This window comes from Camarhynchus parvulus, chromosome 4A (assembly GCF_901933205.1).
Source record: "Camarhynchus parvulus chromosome 4A, STF_HiC, whole genome shotgun sequence".
NCBI lineage: Eukaryota > Metazoa > Chordata > Aves > Passeriformes > Thraupidae > Camarhynchus > Camarhynchus parvulus.
In genome coordinates this window covers 1,632,470-1,651,544 of record NC_044600.1, presented here as the reverse complement: position 1 = coordinate 1,651,544, position 19,075 = coordinate 1,632,470, and the positions used below count along the sequence as shown (strand labels likewise).

The 19,075-nt window shown below is 39.1% G+C and overlaps 1 protein-coding gene across 4 annotated transcripts in view; it reads left to right on the top strand.

Moving 5' to 3' along the window:
• The window catches only part of DIAPH2 (diaphanous related formin 2), a 168,468-nt gene that overhangs the window by 72,491 nt on the left and 76,902 nt on the right, over positions 1-19,075 (top strand). For all 4 annotated transcript variants that reach the window (XM_030967679.1, XM_030967681.1, XM_030967680.1 and 1 more), the window contains 2 exons: positions 469-598; positions 11,254-11,378. In XM_030967679.1, the coding sequence (XP_030823539.1) occupies positions 469-598; positions 11,254-11,378 (255 nt within the window). The remainder of the gene's footprint in view (positions 1-468; positions 599-11,253; positions 11,379-19,075) is intronic.

The window sequence follows — 19,075 nt, the reverse complement described above, 5'->3', positions numbered from 1 at the left end:
AAAAATGTGGATTTCCAACAAGGAGTTACTTTAGTTTGACTGGTCAGAATGAAAATTCTGACTGTTAGCATGGTGTCCAGCTCTGCAGCATTTCAGGGATTCCTGTAGAGGTTTGGCATTTATGGCATTGAAGGAATGCTCTCATTTCAGTTCTGTTTAATCTCTGTCCACAGCTTTTTTTTTTATCTGGGGGATTCTGAACTGGCAATGCTGAAATCTCAGAACTTTATCTCAGATCTTCTTCTCATCAAAATTAATCATCATTTCTTAAAATACATCATAGGGTAGATTCCTTCTAGTCCTAAATTTTGAAGAACTCAAGAAGTTTCATTTTTTAAATCTGTTTATTTGCAGACGACCCATGTAGGTAACTTTTTACTAATGAGTTAAAGTCTGCAATATTCACTTTATTGACATGTTTTAAGAATGTTTTTTTATGTTTGTTTTCTCCTGTGTTCACTTTTTTAGATTCGAGATACAAAATCATCAGATCAGAAAACCACCCTGTTGCATTTCCTGGCAGAAATCTGTGAGGAGAATTACAGGGACATCCTAAAATTCCCAGATGAGCTGCAGCACGTTGAGAGTGCAAGCAAAGGTAAGCAGCAGGCAAAGCACCTAAAGGTAGCAGTTGTTTGCTTTGACATGAAATACTCCCAGCATTTCATTTGGGATTGTGGGATTATGTAACCTGTAAGCATCGATAATCCACGTGGATTGTGCTTTTCTGGTATTTATTGAGCTGAAAAAAAAAGGGGAAAAACAATAATAGAGCAACTCCTTTTTTTCTGTAGTAGGCTGTGAAAATAATACAATTTATGATACAATTAAAAATTTTTAAATGGCATTAAAATAATACAATCAATAAATTGTATTATATATTGTATTATAAACTGCATTATGCATTTCTTAATAAATTTATTAAATGTATTATTAATTGTATTATAAATTCTATTAATAAATTGTAGTGAGAGAGATGCTTGAAAAACCACAGCTCAGGAGTTGTGCCAGCAGTGCAGGGATGGCATTGAGTGTCCCCTCAAACCTCTGAGGAGTGAGCTCTGAGTGTGCAAGGAGCCTTCACACAGAGAGTTCCTCATTTCCACACCTGAGAGAGAATAACAAATAAATAGCTGTGCCATTTATGCAAATAAATATATGTATTTATACATGAAATACATATATACAAATAAATATAAATATATATATATAAATAGATATACTATAAAATATATATAATAAATATGCATATTTACTGTGCTGTCTTAATCTACTTCTGCCTCAGCAGAAGTAGATTAAGATAGCAAAAACTTTTAATTGGTCAATTTCACCAGAATATAAATATAGATATAAATATAGATATAAATATAGATATAAATATAGATATAAATATAGATATAGATATAAATTATAAATATAAATACCTGGGTGAGCACAAGAATATGAAGGAAAACAGAGGTGAGAAGGAGTTGGATGCACATTTCCACCAGCCCTGTCCAGGTTTTCTCCTGGAAGTTTTGTCTCCTTTCCTGCAGTGCTATCAGTCAGTGTCTCTCCTCAGTGCAGTGATTAGCTGCTGCTTTATTAATTAGGCCATCACTTGCTCTCAGTCTGTGTTCACTGTCTGCTGAGAGCAGAGCTCCTGTGTCCCCGAGGACCTGGGGACAGTTCATCCATCAGCCCAGCTTTGCCATGGCTTCACTTCACACTTCTTCACTCTGGTTTGTGTCTGTCTTCATCATACTTTTTTTTTTTTTTTGCTTTTTCTCAAACTTTGCACCTTTCCATGGTTTTGCATATAACCTGTTTGTTTTATTTGTGTTGCTTGTATGTGTGCCTCACTTTGCTGCAGGATGGTTCACTGGCCTGAGTCCCTGCTCTGGGATTTTTGGGGTGTCTGTGCAGGGCTCCTTGTGAGTCCTTTCCAGCTCAGGACATTCTGTGATTCTGTGGACTAACATATTAATTAAGTTATTTATGCAAGTAGCAGTTTGGCATCTTATCTAAATTCCAAAAATATTTTCTCCCACTTGATAATTCTTTCCTCGAGGTGACTTTTCATCTTTTTCTTCCTTTCTTTGTAAAGTCTTCTGGTTTACCAGGCACTTTTGATGAGTTTTTATGAATTTTCTTCTGTGGGTGACACTTGACCTTGCAGCTTTGAGATTTTTACAGTTTGATTCAAAGCCTCTGATGTTCTGTAAGTTGACTTGAGGAATTAAACTGGAAGAGTCAGTAAAGTTTAGTTAAGCTGTAGCATCCTAAACACAGGAAGCATATTAATGGGAGCAAAGCCTCTAATAATTCTGATGCTCAGCATACATATGAAAAAGATTTTATTGCAGTTAAATTTGTTTCATTCTGTAAGATAAAAGCTGCATTTCCTAAAAACAGCACTGACTTCTAGCAGAGCATAAATTGCTGTTCATTTTTAATGACCAAAACTTCTCTTTCAGCCCTTCTTTGTTTTCTGGAGCAAGGCAGATTTTTGGCAGAATAAATGGGATTTGTGCAAGTTGCTTCAACTGCTCCCCATGGTGCTGCTGGGGGTTGGGTGATTGTAATGTTCATCTGCTCTGCCACACTGGTGCTTTTCCTGTGCAGGAATTTGAGGTGCTTGGCATGGAGGAGATTTGCACTTCCTATTTATTGTTTGGTGTTTTATAAACCAGTGGTTTTGGGGACAGACAGTTGGGTTTATTCTTCCTGTGGGAAGCCTCTTTTGGAATAAATTTGCTGGATATGAGGATGCTAGCATCAGTTATTCATAAAATAGGAAGAAATCTACCAGCAAATATTATCTCTGCATGAATTTTAAAGAAGGAAATATGAGCTGGGCAGGTGAGTGTCATTGCTTGAGATGGATGCTGGTACTTTTTAGTCAGGAGGCAGCCTCGTGGTCTGGGCTGTGCACAACCTTCCAAATGCTGCACTTGGCATCTGCAACTTCTTTTCAGTCTTGGCTGCATATTCTCACTTCCATGTCAAGGAAAAAAATCCTGTTCAGCTTCATTTTCATATAAGAATAAAGAACCAGCATCTGAACAACAGCTGATTTTTATTTTTTTTTTTACTTTTTAACAAAGAGCAGATAAAGCATAAAACTGGATTTTAATATGAAAAGGTCAATGGGATTAGATGAACTCCCCATGCATGTACTAAAATCTTCAATAATCTCATATTGGGTATAATAAAATAGTTGATCTTTTTAAAGATGGAAGATCAGCCTGCTGCTTTATGAAAGGTAAAAATAAATTAGGAAACAGTTTTATTCTGGAAAATACAAGCAAAGGTCAAAGTGATTAACTATCAAGAGATCATTGGAAAAGCATTTCTTCTTCCTGCAAGCAGACTGTGAAAGGAAAACCAATCAAAACTCACAAGGCTGTGATGCAGTGCATTGTTTGATGGCAGTGATTTCCTTTTTCCCCTTTCTTTTTCCCCTGTCCTTTGGAGCCAGGCCCATTCCTGTTGGCACACTCCTGCCTTCTTCACTTCGCTTGTTATCCCTCTTGCTGCTTTTCACGGTATTTGCTCTTACCACTTTATAACCTCAGCTTTTTATTAAAGACCTGAAAAAATCCCATCCCCTTTTGGGCTTCAGTCAAATTTCCAAACAAAAACAAGAGGTACCTTACAAGTCAGATATTTTTAGACAACGATGTGGTTAAAAGGATAACTCGGAAAATAAATATATTTTTAAAGTTAAGGCTCACCTGAGTGTCAAGCCTCTCAGAAATCATAAAAGTGAAATAGGTGGCACACAAAATGAAAATGATTAAAAGAAGTTAGCCATGTGTTTTATAACAGAAACTTAATTTTAGATACTAAGAGGAGCAGTTATACATCCCAGTTTGTGATTTAACCATTGTACCTGTAAATAATAAAACAAAAATAAGCCATAGCTCTGTCTTTATCTGTTGGATATCACATTCCTGATGTAGCTGTTCCTGCTTGGTCTGCCAGCAGTGGCACCACTGGGCTGTGCAGAGCCACAGCAAATTGAGATTAACTGGCAAAGGGGGATATATATAATATAAAATCTGTATTTTTTTGTCTCTTTCAGTAATAATGAGGGGTTTTTTGAGCACTTAACGCACTGAGTTCTTTGCCTGACATCAAGGTGTGCCACTTGATAGTTCTTTGAAAGTGGTGTTGAAAGTAAAATGAAGTGAAAGGTGCCTTGTGGGGGTGAATTAGGTCTGTGCAGTGGACTGGAAAATACCAATATCATCAGCACTGATTTGTCACTCACTTGGACATTGGAATTTATTTCATTAATTTGCAAGCATATGGTTCTGAAGGTGCAGGCATCTCTCTGGAAAGGCCATTAGCAATTGAAACACTGGGGAATGCAAATATGTGCGTACTTTTTATTACAAATACTGTAATAAAGTCTTAATTTTGAGATTTTATACAGGTACTTCACTGTGATTTAATGGCATCATTTTAGAATGGGGGAAATATTTTAAAACATCCTGTGCCACTGTCACTTTGAAGTACAGCGATTTAAAACATGCTCATAAGCAGCAGCCGTTTTTCTGTCAGACAAAAGTTTTATAGTTTGGTGCAGCAGAAAAAAACCTTGGGTTTTAGCAAAGAGATCTGCAGCACTTCCACCTTGCACAGTTTAAATTGCAGCATTTCCACCTTTAAAGCACAGTTTAAATTGCTGAAGCAGATTTTGCCCAATCTGGCCCATGGGTGGTGGGAAGCAGAAACCTCACAGGTGCTCCTTGTGTTGTAGTTCTGAGCAGGAATTTCTCTGAGGGATCCTTTTGGAGCCTGGCTGAGATTCTGGATTGCCTCACACTCTGCAGAATGGCTCAGTGAGTTCTCCCAGTCTGGGAAGGCTTTGAGGATTTTTTAGTTGCAGTCTGTGTGTAATAAATGCTGCAGAGAACTGTGGTTGTTCTGGAGCTACATTTTGAAGTCATAATTTGGAATCTCCATTAAACAGCTTTCTGTATGGCTTGCATTTTAAGGCTCTGCTCCTCTCCCTCAAGTGTAAGTATCAAGGGCAAAATGAAAGAACAGTCCAACTGACTCTCATGGGCTGTTGCTTATTAAAGAAATTAAAACATTTAAGAATTTCTGGCTGTAGTTAAACCAATTCAGAAGTGAAGATTGCTTTAAATGTCTTAAGTTGTGTAATCCATTTAGAATTCCTTAATACAAGCCTCCAGAGAGAGGCAAAAGCTGCAAAATGGCACTTTGTTCTTTCTTCTCCTGCTTGTCTGTGGTGGGATTTGCACTTTGGTGCCTGTGAGGAAGTCCCTGGCCCCTCTGCAAGTGGCTCAGGCATCCAGGAAGGCCAGGATGAATTTTCCCAAAACCTCTGTGAGTTTTTCTGTCAGCAGCAGGTTGTGTGACAGCAGCTCTGCTCCTTCCCTGTGCCTCCCTCACTTTGTGTTTCCTTGTCTCCTCTGCTTCATTTGCAGTTTGTCTTACACCCCTGCCAGCAGCTCTGCTTCAGCATGCTCATTTAATACATACTGATTTTGTAATTATAAGCTCTCCTTTAAAAATAAACTCAACTTCTGAGATCTTGAAAGACATCTGTAATTAAGTCAACATCAAAGTGGGGTGGGTTTCTGGAGTGCTCTGGAGGTGATATCCCACACTGCTGATTGCAGAGCTCTTCTCACCCAGCAGCTCCAGTGCTCCCTGGTTGTTCTTCTAAAATTGGGACATCTGTTTTCTAAAAGATTTGTAGCTGTGATATGAAAAGGCAGTTCAACTAAAAAGCTTCTATTCTATGGCATTGTTTGGTTAGTGAGGTAGATGTGGAAGGTTGGGGGAAAGGCTGTTCCTGACAAGGGAGAGCAGGAGGGTGGCACACACAGAGTGCCTGAGACTGAATCTCTCATTAAACAACAAGCCAGCAGTTATGGGGCTTGTTACAAAGGGCTTGGAAATTGTGTTCAGCCCCCTGCAGGTGGGCAGGACAGGGACAGCAGTGCATGGTTGCTGGGTCTGCTTGGACAGGACAATGGAGCTCCTGTGGCAGCCTGGACAGGTGGAGCGGAGGCTGGAAGAAAGGTGGAGCCCAGCCTGGAAAGGTGGAGCACAGGCTGGAAAGGTGGAGCACAGGCTGGAAAGGTGGAGCACAGGCTGGAAAGGTGGAGCACAGCCTGGAAAGGTGGAGCACAGCCTGGAAAGGTGGAGCACAGCCTGGAAAGGTGGAGCACAGCCTGGAAAGGTGGAGCACAGCCTGGAAAGGTGGAGCACAGCCTAGAAAGGTGGAGCACAGGCTGGAAAGGTGGAGCACAGCCTAGAAAGGTGGAGCACAGCTGTGTCCCTGCCTTCTGCCCCTTCCCCTGCAGGGCTGGGAGCAGGCAGAGCCTCTGCTGGGCAGGGAAACCTCAGCATGCAAATCAAAAGTGCCAATGAGTGAAATCTGTCTGTTAAAAATTCTGCTTTAAGGCTTCCTCAGATCAAATCCCAGTAATAGGATACAAACAAAACATTGCCATTTGGGCAGACCTGCTCCTACTCCCAAAGCTGAGAATGTGCAGGGAAGATTCTGTCAGGGAGAAGGTCTGTTCTGCGTGGTGGGTTGGTTGTTAAGCACCAGGACTTGGTGTCAGAAAGCTTTCCCAGTTTTTGGAAGAGGAGGATGGCAGCTCCTCTAGCTGGGTAAGGTGGGAGCTGTTCTTCCCCTTTGATCCTGAGGTGTTTAAACGTTTATTGTCCTAACAAACAGAAACTTGCTTGGTATGAATTGAGTAATCAATGCTTGTAATTCCTGCAGATTATGAATTTGCTCACCCATTTCCCTCCAAACTGCCTCCCATTCCTTTGTGAAAGTCTTTCCATCTGCCTTCGGGCAATAAGTAATAAATAGTCATTAGTATGCTTACAATGTAGTTATGGTGCAAATGCTGTCTAGACTTAAAAATCCACCAGTTAATTTGCTTGGTGCAGACCTGCTTTTGCTTTCTGGAGTAATTGATGTTGGCTTTCCCTTCAGAGTGTTTTCCAGCTGTGGACATGGCCATCCCAGTTCTGCATCACGATCAGAGACCGTTTAAATTTCTCGTGCAAGAGGCACTGCACCTAATCAAAATGTATCATTTCACCTCTTGTTGTGGGGAGGACTCTCAGTCTGATGCAATCTTATTTTAGAAGGGATTAGTCTGACCTTTGCTCCTGTTGCTGTATTAATGTAGATACAAAATGCTTAGCTTGGCTACAGGGACCAGCTAGTGCTCCCCATCAACACGAGATTAACTGCTGGGAGCATTTTTCTGGGACTAAACTGCTCCAGCAGACACTCACTAAGCCTTCCTTAGCGTGCAGACTGTGCAATGCTTTCTCCAAAATAAGTGGATAGGATTGGTTTGAAGGGTTTTTTTCAGAGGAGCAATTAATATAAGGATAATAATAAGGTGAAGGAAATTATTGCCTTCCATGTCAGAATAATATTGTGCCATCTCTGCAGTGGCTGTGATTTTCTACTATAATTAAATAATAATATGCAAAATAATCTCTTAATCAGTCCAAGATTTAATGATGCATGGTTAAGGGAGTTGCATTCAGTATTTGTGCAGAGACAGTATTGATGCATGTCAGTGCTTGTATCACTTTGCCCCTGGCAGGAATCATCTGGACAATGCATTATCACATCCCTCTGCCTTGCTCCTGTTTGCTCTGTGTGTTACAGTGACTCTGCAGGGAGTTGAAACACAAGTTTAACTTCTGCTATTGGCTTTTTTCTTTGTCTCATAAATCCTTTTCTCTCCAGGGTTTGAGGTCCACACTTTCAAGGCGCTGCATTTCTTTCCACCTTCGAGCTGCAGGCGCTGTCTACAAGCCAACCTTTTCATAGGGCTAAACTGAGAGCCAGACTGACACAATTTGGCACAAGCTGAGAAATTTTGCTGAATTTTTCCTCTCTTTGGCCTTGAGGATTGATCCATATATAGGTTTTGGGGTTTATGTGGGTTTTTAGACAAGCTGTTTGGGGAGAACCCTGCAGTTCCTTGAGGCTGTTTCCCCCCCATCTGCACCTGTTCAGAGACTTTAAAAATTCCATCCCTGCCTCTTACCTTTGACTTCCTTCTGAACCTGCTGTCCAAGAATCCACATCATTCCTTCCTGAACTCATTTCTCCTCTGTCTTCACTGCTCCCTGTGTCAGCAAATCAGTCTGACTTTGGAATTCTCCCACTTTCCCATTTCTTGGATTTCTTTCCACCATGAGTGGGAGTCCTGATTGTCCTGTGAGGGTGGGTGATGTGGTTCTTTACTGCTGCTGATTTCTTTTCATTTGGAAATGAAAACAACCAGCCTTTTATCCTTGCTAATACAAGGAAATAAATAGCCAGGCATCCTTTAGGTATCTGCCCTTTTTAGGGGTCTGCTCACCCTTGGGCATTTTTTCTGGTGACTTTTGCTTCTGGGTTTTTTTTCTTCATGTTTTCCTCATTTTCTGTACTTGCCTCGTGTTCCTACCTTGACATCAGTTATTTATGTATTGGATTGAGCTGGTTGTTCTCTCTTGCTGCAACATTAAGTGGAATAATGTTGGAATGGCTGCTCCAGAGAGGCTTTGTCAGTAAAGCCCTTGCTGCTGAAGGCCAAATGCTGCCTTTCATGTCCATTTTTGAGGCCGGTTCTGTGAAATGCCTGATTTTCCTGTGGGGTGATGGGCAAATGGAAGGTGAACAAGCCTCTGTCTTTGAGGAGAGCAGGGGACAGGCTGTTCAGGGCGTGCAGTTTGAAATGGTTTCAAGGAAATGGCTTTGTGCTGCAAGTAGAATTTATGCTTTCATAAATTAAAACCTTGCAAGAGTTTGAAGAAATTTACATGAATTTCCCTGAAAGTAGAAGGTATTCATGTTGATTCCTTTGCACATTACTGAAGTAGTAAATCTCTAATAAAAGGGTTTATGGGAGGAAATGCAGATATTTTATTGTAGTCTATATATATATATATGTTCCCTGTTCTGTCATCTTTTGAAATTTGTCTTGCAGAACAACAACTGCATAAATTACTTGAACAGAAACTTGTACATTTGCCTGGGAATGGGGGAAAAAAAAAGTGAACAGAATTGCATATTCTACAACATTTTTTTGTTAATTGAGTGTGAGTCTAGAAGTTAATTATGGGAAGCACAGCTTTAGGATGCAGCCTCCTTGCTTGGATGGAGTTCCTCCCTGCCTCCAAAGCCAGTATGTTCCTGGTCTGGGCCTTTCTGAACTTCATTTTATAGAGGTGAAAACACTTTCCATCCATCTTAATCACAAAGTTCAGCAGTTATTTGTCATTGCTTGCTGAATTTCTTGGCACTTTTGAATTCCAGACAAAAATAAACTTTTACTCGTGCTACGTGGTCGTGCATTTAAATATTTTCAAATTGCTGCAAGCAGTTAAACTCTGTTACATTGCTATTTCCTTACCAGCTGCTATTCTATGAACAGAATGACCATTTGCATCCTCATTTATTTTTTAGTTCCAGCATTTTCCTTCAGTGCTGTTTGTCCCCCTCTGCAACTCCACAACAGCCCATAAAAATATTACAGTAATTCAAGTTCTTCAGTTCAAGCAAAAATGGGTGCTTTGATCATAATATCAAACGATTAAACTAATGCAAGCAGAACCTAAAAGCTTTGATAATTTGTGTCATTCAGAGTGTTTTAGTGGTTGATTTCAAGGTTAACTCTCAAATGTGAATTTAAAAGCTACGAGGATTCTTTGGTCAATATAGATTCCCACCCCAGTTGAATTAAGCTTAAAAAACTTCCCCTATAATTCTAGGATTACATGATTAGTAGTTCCTTTGGTACCCAGTATAAAATGGATAAAATTGAAAATAAAATCGAGATAATGGCTGCTATAAAGACAGCTCTATTGGTGCCATATGTATTTGAACACGCTGGTGAAATCAGTGTTACAGCTGATGGGAGTCCTCACTTGGAAAGAATAGAAAATTGATTTTCCTCTGGGAAACAGCTCCCTTATTTACCAGATTTTTATTTCCTATGTGCTGTTTTTCAGACCATCGTGACTCGATTTCCTTCTGCTCTTTAATCTCATGTATCCACAGCATCTTTTTTTTTTTTTTTTAACAGCAAGAAAATAGAAAAATAAATGGTTCTTTACAAAGTACTTAGTGTAACTTTTGGGCAAGCTGCTTTCCAGCAAAAGATAATCAAAATTCCTTAAAATAAAGGAGTAATTTGATTTTCTTGGCTGCATTGGGGCAAAGGAGTCTTGGGATTCTCTGCTTTTTCCTAAGCACTGAATTTTGAGCTGGGCAAGAGGAGCCAAAGAATGGGAGAGAGCCTTGGGTTGCAAAGGCAGCTTAGACTGGAGAGCAAGAGCTTGGCCAGTTGTTCTTTGGGATAAAAACCAGCCTGACAAATGGGCCTCATGGCTTATGCCATGAAGTCAATATTTCCAGTTCAGGTTGTCCTAATTCCCCCGCTGGAGCAGGGATTTCTCTGCTGAGGCTCTGTCACTTCTCATCCAGGTCTGGGGATTCTGTGTGAGGTGCGGTTGCTTCACCTCCACGTTGCTGCTGTCATTTTTTGCTCACAGGATGCATCAATTAGGGGCTGTTTAATCCAAATTGGCAGCACAGTGCTTTTCATTAGAATAGCTTGTCACACAGCGAGCAGGAGTTCTTTACAGTCCCCTCTTTTTTTTTTTAATTAGTGTGCTGTACTCCGAGTCTTTTACTTCCTTTTGATTATCAGCAGCTTTTATTATTCAGACCTACCTTTGCTATTAACGCAGCTCTGGGCTCCAGAAATCAGAGTAACTTCAACATAAGAAAAAATATTTAATTTTTTCCCCCATGTCTATTCTTTAAATCATTCCTGTAACAGAAATGTGCCTTAATAAGATCATTCATTTAACCAAGTACATGCATTAAGAAGATGAAATCTCTTTGAACTCTAGTTAGTTTTTAATCTTTGAATTAGATTTAAAAGAATATTAGAAATAATAATATTAGAAATATTGGAAATTTTACCATAAATTTAAATAGAAATGGAATAATTTGAACTAATGGTAGAATTAAGTGGTGACATTTCAATGTTAAATATGATGATCTGGTATATTACAGTAGATATTTTCAATTTATTTTTATGAAGGGAAGGATTTTTTACGAGCTGTAATTCAGAAAAATATGAATCTACTTAATGGAACCATTCTCTTTCAGATTATTTATACTGCCATTGTTTTTTTTTCCCTCTTCTGATACCCTTTCTGCAATCACTTTATAAACTCTTTCTTTGCCCTTAGTTTCAGCCCAGACTCTGAAGAGCAACCTGGATTCCATGAACCAGCAGATCCAGCGCCTGGAGAAGGACATTGAGAACTTCCCCAAAAGCCAGGACGAGCACGACAAGTTTGTGGAGAAGATGAGCATATCCTTTGGCACATCCCCACTGGTGATCTGAGCATTCTGATCCTCTGCTCGGGCATTTGCAGCGCTCCAAAATGGGCTTTAAGTCTCTTTTCATGCATTTCTTCCAGAGCAGAGAAAAAGCATCAGTGGGTGTGGTGAATGTAAGCAAGCAGAGAGCTGAGGAGAGCTGAAAGCATCAATAATCAGATTTTCAAGGGGTGCCCAGACAGCTTTCCTGAAGGAAGTAGTTACAGTGAGCAGCCATAAACTCAGTATGGGGATTCTTTTTTCTGTCTGAAAAGAATTATTTATTCCATTTTAGAAAAACAACAGCAGTAAAGTTGATATGTTTATTATTTTAGCTTCAGATGTGGTGTTTTTTGAAGGGCAGAGTCCTCACTTGGAAAGAATAGAAAATTGATTTTCCTCTGGGAACAGCTCCCTTATTTACCAGATTTTGCATTAATTGCATTTTGGCATTAATTTTGCCAATGGTTTTAAGTTATATTTTTAACATTTTAGAGGAGTATTTACATTTGTTTTCACTCTTAAGTCTCCTTTAATTTCTGTAGAGAACAGAGACTATGGATTCTTTAAGTAAAATCTGGGGAGTACTCTAATATGATGTCTGTCTAGCTTGTTTTTTTTATATCCATCTTTCATTTTGTTCAAAACTTTAAAGTAACAAGTCTGCTGAAGATACAAGAAGCTCACAAAAATGCAGCAAAGACTGAGGAAAAAGCCCTTAAAAAAAAAAAATTCCCAGATTTTTATTGTGCTCAAATCCCAGCTCTGTGTGGAAATATTTGGGAGCATTTGGAGTGTGGTGCCAAGTCCAGGGCATTTTGTGCATTTCCAGAAGCTCAGATATTCCTGAGATGTCTCTCCTTTCTTGGTGCAGTAGAACTGGTGGGTTTGGGGTTTTCAGAGGACAGAAAAAGGAGGGGATGGATGTTTAGATCCATTCACAGCTGCTCAGCACGTTTGGTAGGTGGCTGCAATGAAGATTTCTCCTCTCTGCTGTGTCTGTGCAAAGTCAGTTTTTTGCAGGATTTGCCATCTGAATGGAGTCAGTGACAGAATTTCACAAGCAGATATTTAACATCTCCTCTGGATGGATTTATTTTAAGTTTCTGACAAGGCTGCTGGAAAGTAGCTTAAGGGAGACAACTCCTGACTAAGTGGAAAATTGTTTCTGATTCCTTCCATCTTCCCTTGCACCTTGTCTTGTGTGCCAGGTTCAGAGTCTTGCTGCTGGTAATCACTTTTATCAGTTCTGCTGTTAAACAAAGCTCATTATTATTTCCCCGAGCTTCATTCACATCAGAAAGTCTTTCAATATTGCCCTGTAATTGTTCTGTGCCTTGTCACCCCATCAGAGGCTGAATTCTGTCACCTTGGCCCCACTTTGGTTCATAAATTAAACCAGTTTATGAAATGCACCTTTACCACTGTTTTTTTCTTGGTAAGTTTGACAGCCCTGCTTTCCAGGTTACAGAAATGATTGTTCAGTTGTATTTTTGTTTTGCTGCCTGTGTGTTTACTTACAGCCATGATTAGCATCACCCCGATGATTTGGTGAGGAAAAAGAGCCAAGTAGATAATATTTAACATTTTTCTCTCTGCAGCTTATCACCTGCATTTCTTAGAGAAGAAAAAGTTTGTCTGACAATGCAAAAGATTAAAAAAAAAGAAGTACTAATGCTTCTTTGTGTTGGCCAAAATAGGAGGAGCCTCTGAAATGTTTGACAGTGAATTATTCCAGGGTCCTGGGCAGCCTGGCTTGTTGACTGCAGGTAGATTCCTCCAGGTTGATTCCTCCTTGCTTTTATCAGCACTGGGGGCTTGGCAGCAGAGATAAGGCTCTGAGCCAGGGGCTGCCTCCCCCTGGGCATTTGTGTTTGCATAAGGAACAGATGACCTGATAAGTGCTGTGCTTTCATTTCAAAAGTCATCTCCCCTTGGATCAAGGGATCCACTTTGTTTCTGCTTATCACTGAATAATGTTAAGGCTTTCTACACTCCCATCTTTTTTATTAGATTGGAGAATCATTTTGGAGGGTGTAAAAGTGACACCCTAGTCTGCAGTGTGTATTTCTGTGATTTCCTCAGCTGCCTGCAGATTTGTTGGTGATGGCACATGCTGAGATTGGAAAGTTACAGAATTTCAGGCTGAACATCTCTCTGAGTGTTTGAGAAAATCTGAGATGTCTCAGATGCAGCAATTATAATATTCAAGGCACAGTTCCTCATTCCTGTCATAAACAAAGCTATTTACCAGGAGTTGTGGATGAGACTTTCTTCAGAGGATGTGAGAGTGATAGATACTGCTTGGAGTATCAGATTCATGTGGGAGGCCAGTGATAAGAAAAATACCATTCATAATATGAATTTGTAATAATTAAATTAATAGTCAAAATACAGAAGCAATTTCTGTCAAACAATTTAAGTCATTTTAGTTTTTCTAACTTTTTTTTTAACAAATAAGCTTTTGGTGCTGTAAGTGACAAGAAGATGAATAGAAATTCTACCTGCATTTTCATTTTGGTTTTTTTCTTGCTCAGTTTCTAAGCAAGATAATTTTTCTTTTTGCTTAATCAGTTTTTTTTTTTTTATTTAGCACATACAGTTATTCATCTCAGTGCAGCGTGGCTGAAGAAAATAAAGGGATTAAAATAGTCCTTCTGTGAATTTCTTGCTATATTAAATAACTTAGGTGTGATTCCTGAAACACCTTTTCCATGATCTGATCCGTGACTGGAATTGTATTTTACCTGAAGATCAATTTGTAAATAATTCAGCTTTAAATGGGAGAGGTTCCTTTTATAATTAGCCCTGCTGCATGCAGCACTGGGGAGTCTGATTCAACAGTTTAGAAAAGTAATTACAGACTGTGCCAAGCCTGCCTTTCACTCCTGCTTTTATTTCAGTGTTTGTGTCCCTAAGTGAAGATTTTTCCAAAGTGCAGAACTCAGAATTTTATATTTGTGTGCTGTAACTGTATACAGTGATTTCAGTGATGTTAAACATGGGTGTCTGGTTGGGGATTGAGAAAAGTATTTACATTCATGGAGTTCAAATGGAAATGTTATTAACTAAGATTAAAAACAACTGAATTGAAAAGCAATTTCAGAGGGAACAAATGGAAAGTTGTCCCGAGTTAACATTAATATTGAGAACTATAAATACATGAATAATAAATATCACTTCTTTCTCCCTTCCAACATGCACACAAACTAAAGTTTGTTCCTCTAGAAAATAATTAATTCCTCTAGAAATATATATAATATATATAGCTCCTGCTATAGACAGGAGCTCTGAATGTTGTTCCAAGGGCACGTATTTGGTCCCTGGGTTCATTCCTTCCTGCTCCCTGCACAGGAATAACTTTGGCTCTGTGTGTTTTATAAAATACCTGACATGAATTTATTCCTCCAGTGTGTCCTGCATGAGCCTTAAATGGAGACCTCGTGTGGCTTTTCTGCTTTTCAGCTGATCATTTACCCTCATCAGAGACATTAATGTGCCTAAAGTTATTGAAATCTTTTGCCTCCCAGAGCAATCAGTGCTGCCACATGGCATTTCTGACTGATTGCATACATGTGAGGAATTCAAAGCTTTTTTTTAAAGAGTTGTGAAATTAAGGGAATGATGAATGAAAGAGCAAAAATTACTGCAGATAAAAAAAATTCAAAGCACTGTGCATTCATCTTATCATTAAATGGAACAGCAGCAATTTGTGAACTAATTTTAATTTCCAGTAAGGAACACCATTCATTAGAAGAGAATCCTTTTTATGGAATAAAAGAGCTGCCTTGCTGACAGGCATGGATCCTCTCTTGATGTGCATTTATGCTCCCAGTGCTAACAACCATTACAGCCTCACAACGAAACACGAGGGGTTCATTTCCTCTCTGGATGCTCTTCAGTTGTACAGAAATGATCTGGGGAGAAGTCCGGAGGCTTTGATGCAGTGGGAATGTTCAGATTAAAATCAGCTGATAATTCTCTTGTGGGAGGTGTTGTTGTTTGCATTTAAGTATGAGAAATTATTTCTTAAAAAATAAACTTGGGATTAATTGAACTTTCTATTAGCTTCCTACAGAAAACAACTATTTTCTTCTAAATTACAATACTAAGTGGGAGAAAAAGACTTTACAGTGCCCGTTGAAGGCACAGCACAGGAAAGTAATGATTTATTTACTGTTGAATCTTCAGTTTTCTGAGTTTTATGTTTAAATAAAAATAAACGTTTTAAGTAATAATTGCAAGCCTTATAATGCTGTACATCTGCTTTGCAATTAATTTCAGTACATAAATTGTTCAAGTCTCAAGGAAGTTTTTGAAGCAGAGCCTGTATTTATTTAAGTGCCAGGAATACCAGGGTTTTGTTTTTGTTTTTGTTTTTTTTTTTGCCCTGCTATAGACTTGTGTCAATTTGAATTTATTGGTAATAAGTTGATCAAATGTTCTTCTTGTACCACCTCTTCTGTATGGTTTTATGCAAATTGGTTAATATGAGCAAGGTAGAAAGTATCACATGGGTGTAGTGTATGATAAATTTTGCATGTAGGATGCTCTTTCCTAAGGTTTTGTAGCTCTGAGACAGCAAAATGTGTGATTTGAGTATTAGATTTGAGATCCCAGCGATTTGCTTGGCTGTTTGACAGCCCCAGTCTGCGTGGCCCAGATTTGCATTATTTTGTGTCGCCCCAAATGCAAGTAAAGCATCCCTAAAATGCACTTTGGAGAAGGAAATTGACAGTGTCTCATATTCTGAGAGGTTACATTTAAAAACCTTTTATCTCTGAGCACTCGCCTGATATTCAAATGGGGCTGCCAAAGCAGCCAAGGCGCCCTTGCTGGAGCTGCTGGTTGTGATTCTGAGCAATGATCCAGGGCCTTCATCAGCCCTGCCACAAAACCCCCCTGCTGAAAGCACACTCACAGCAGATAGGAAGAATTAGTTTGTACAAATAATCTGCTTTTCTTTTTCCAAACTAGAGGCTTTTTTGGGAAATTCAGGGCATTGGTGAATAAGCAGAGTTTTCCTCCTTTTTTTTTTTTTTTGCATTGCTAATTGTTTAAGCTCGTGGCATCTCAGCAGTTTGAATCCTATTGGAGAACTGACCCAGCCAAGTTAAAAATCAGATTACAAGCAATTTGGGCTATATTTAGTTATTTATATTCAATTGGCATTATTAAGCTTTAGGGGAAAAAAACCACCAGTATTTGATGTTGTTGAGCTCAAATGTAGTTTAGTTGTTTACTCAGGCTGTGGGGAGTGGGTCTCCCCAGCACACAAAATTATATGTGTGTGCAGAGCTGCCTTTTTATAGGTAAAAGTTTAAAAATAAGATAATTAGTGTGTCAGAAATATGACCAGGACCTCTTGCAGTTAGAAGGGAACAAGGTCAGCAGCACATTCTGAAATGTCAGCCCTGAGCAGCCCAGCAACACTCACACAAACAATCCCAGAAGCTGAAATTTGTTTATTGGTTTATTTATTTGGAGATCCTGTTGTTCACTGACAGTTCTGATAGAACTGTTGTCATTCAATTTGATTTCCACTGAGAAATGTCCTCTGTGGCATTTATTTCCTTTCGTTTACCTGATTTTTCACCCTGGAATTAAAAAAAAATAAGTAATAATGCCCCCACTAAAAGAGCTTTGAAGTATTTGCATGTCTGGTGTCACATTTGGTGTGACTGGATGTTTGTCATGAAAATCAATGGATATAATTGAGTTAAAGGGAGGTGAAATGTTCTGATTCTGCTGCAGATAAATATTCCAGACCTGCAGCTCATTATCCTTTGTGTTTGCTGGGATGTGCAGCAGGTGAATGCTGTGAGTCTTTGGACAAAGTTATATGTGTGTATAAATACAGTGCTGAAAAAAGGAAAATTATTTTGCTGTTCTAATAGAATGGCTCTCCTTTTCTGGTCATGGCTGAAACCAGTTGTGTTTGGTTTGTTATTTAATACAGTAAATGGCAATATTGCTAATTATTGTCCCAAATAATCATCTTTCTAAATTAGTGAGGGAAAAAAATCAATCAATTTGTCATGATCCCATTACAAACCTAATTTCAGAATTGCTGTGCAGGTTTTTACACTGCCCATTTAAAGGGAAATGCTTTTCCTTCATTCCCTCTTGTGCTTTGAGCAAGCATGGTTACTAAGCTGTAACCCTGGTAGAATTAGATATTTCCCAATTAAAGATGAGTTTAACCTTGTGGAAAAACAACTTTAATCTCCTTCTGCTTGGTCAAGCCCAGTTTCCCTGCTGAGAGGCAGGAGAGCACGAGCATTTCTGTGCTGGGAGGTGGCTGAGGAATTCAGGGTTTTTAGCATTTTTCTGCCCTCTGCTTTGTTTATCCGGAGTAAATTCTAAGAGGGCTGTGGGAAATCCTGGTGGAAAGCACTGGCAGCCTGTCTCCTGTTCAATCTGGAACTTTTAAAAGCCAGCCTGGAATCACAGGGGCTCCTTGTGGGGTGTGAGGAGTGGCAGGTTTGTCTTGAACCAGAGCACCACAGCATCATCTCAAACCTTTGTTTTGCAGCCTCTTTTTCTCAGCTTTAGCGAGCCATGGTGAGGATTCTGGGGTGGATGTGATGATTCTGTGTGGTGTATGTGAGGGTTTAATCACTCCAAATATGAAATTTTCCATAAGGTGTACTGAAATTCTGTATTTGCCTCTGTGGTGCACTAAGCATCCAAAGAATTGTTAGTCTGTTTTTATTGCAAACCATCAAGTAGCAGACGTGCTGTTGAGGTGTTTCATGTGAATTGTTTAATTTGATGTGGTCTGCATGTTGCTCGGTAAAATGGAATTTGAAAAACTTTAAATTGGTCAGGTGTCATCTGGCAAGATTCCAGATGTTTATTTTTATCATAATATGAGTTTTTTTACAGTACTCTGCCTGGTACCTGGCTTTGTTCCCTTTATTATATCTATGTATTTTAATATCTTTATGTTCATTGTTGGGAAAAGAATTCTACCCAGGCCTGCATAATTGAGCATGAGATATTCCATTCTTTTATGAACAAAACATGGTGTAAGCCAAGAGGGAGCTATTAGCAAGTCAGTGTTTCAGTGCTTGACCAGTAATGTGAAAATTGTTGATTTGCTTTGAGACAAGCTCAGCCTCAGACTCCAGGCTGCCTTAAGGGTGTGAGCACAGCAAGAGGAGAGGTAACAAAATGTTCAGCAAGATAAGGGAGCATTCAGGGTCTTCAGGGGCTGGTGGGAAATCCCATTTTTATCTGCCTGCTTCAGAGAGAGGCTGTAACAAAATTTAGTCTATCAGCTAAATTACCAGATAAGAAAATCAGTAAATAATTCCCATGCAAAAAAGCAAAATATGTATTGAAAAAATCAGTAAATAATTCCCATGCAAAAAAGAAAAACTTGTATAGAAAAATCAGTAAATAATTCCCATGCAAAAAAGCAAAATGTGCAAGGGTTGTGGATCAGGAATCATGACCTAATAGTGTGAGAAAAAAAGCTTTGGAGAGGTTTTTCCCCACTCTAATGGAGAAAACCAGGAACGGGCTTGTGCATCTAGGAGGATGTGGTTTGTGGCAGGATAAATTGTGCACTGCCTGCTCTGTTTTATGAGGTAAAAATCCAGAAAGTCAACACAGCAGGAATTGCAGTATTAACAATATGTTCATCATAAAGTAAAATTAATTAATTTGAATATTTTCTAAGGG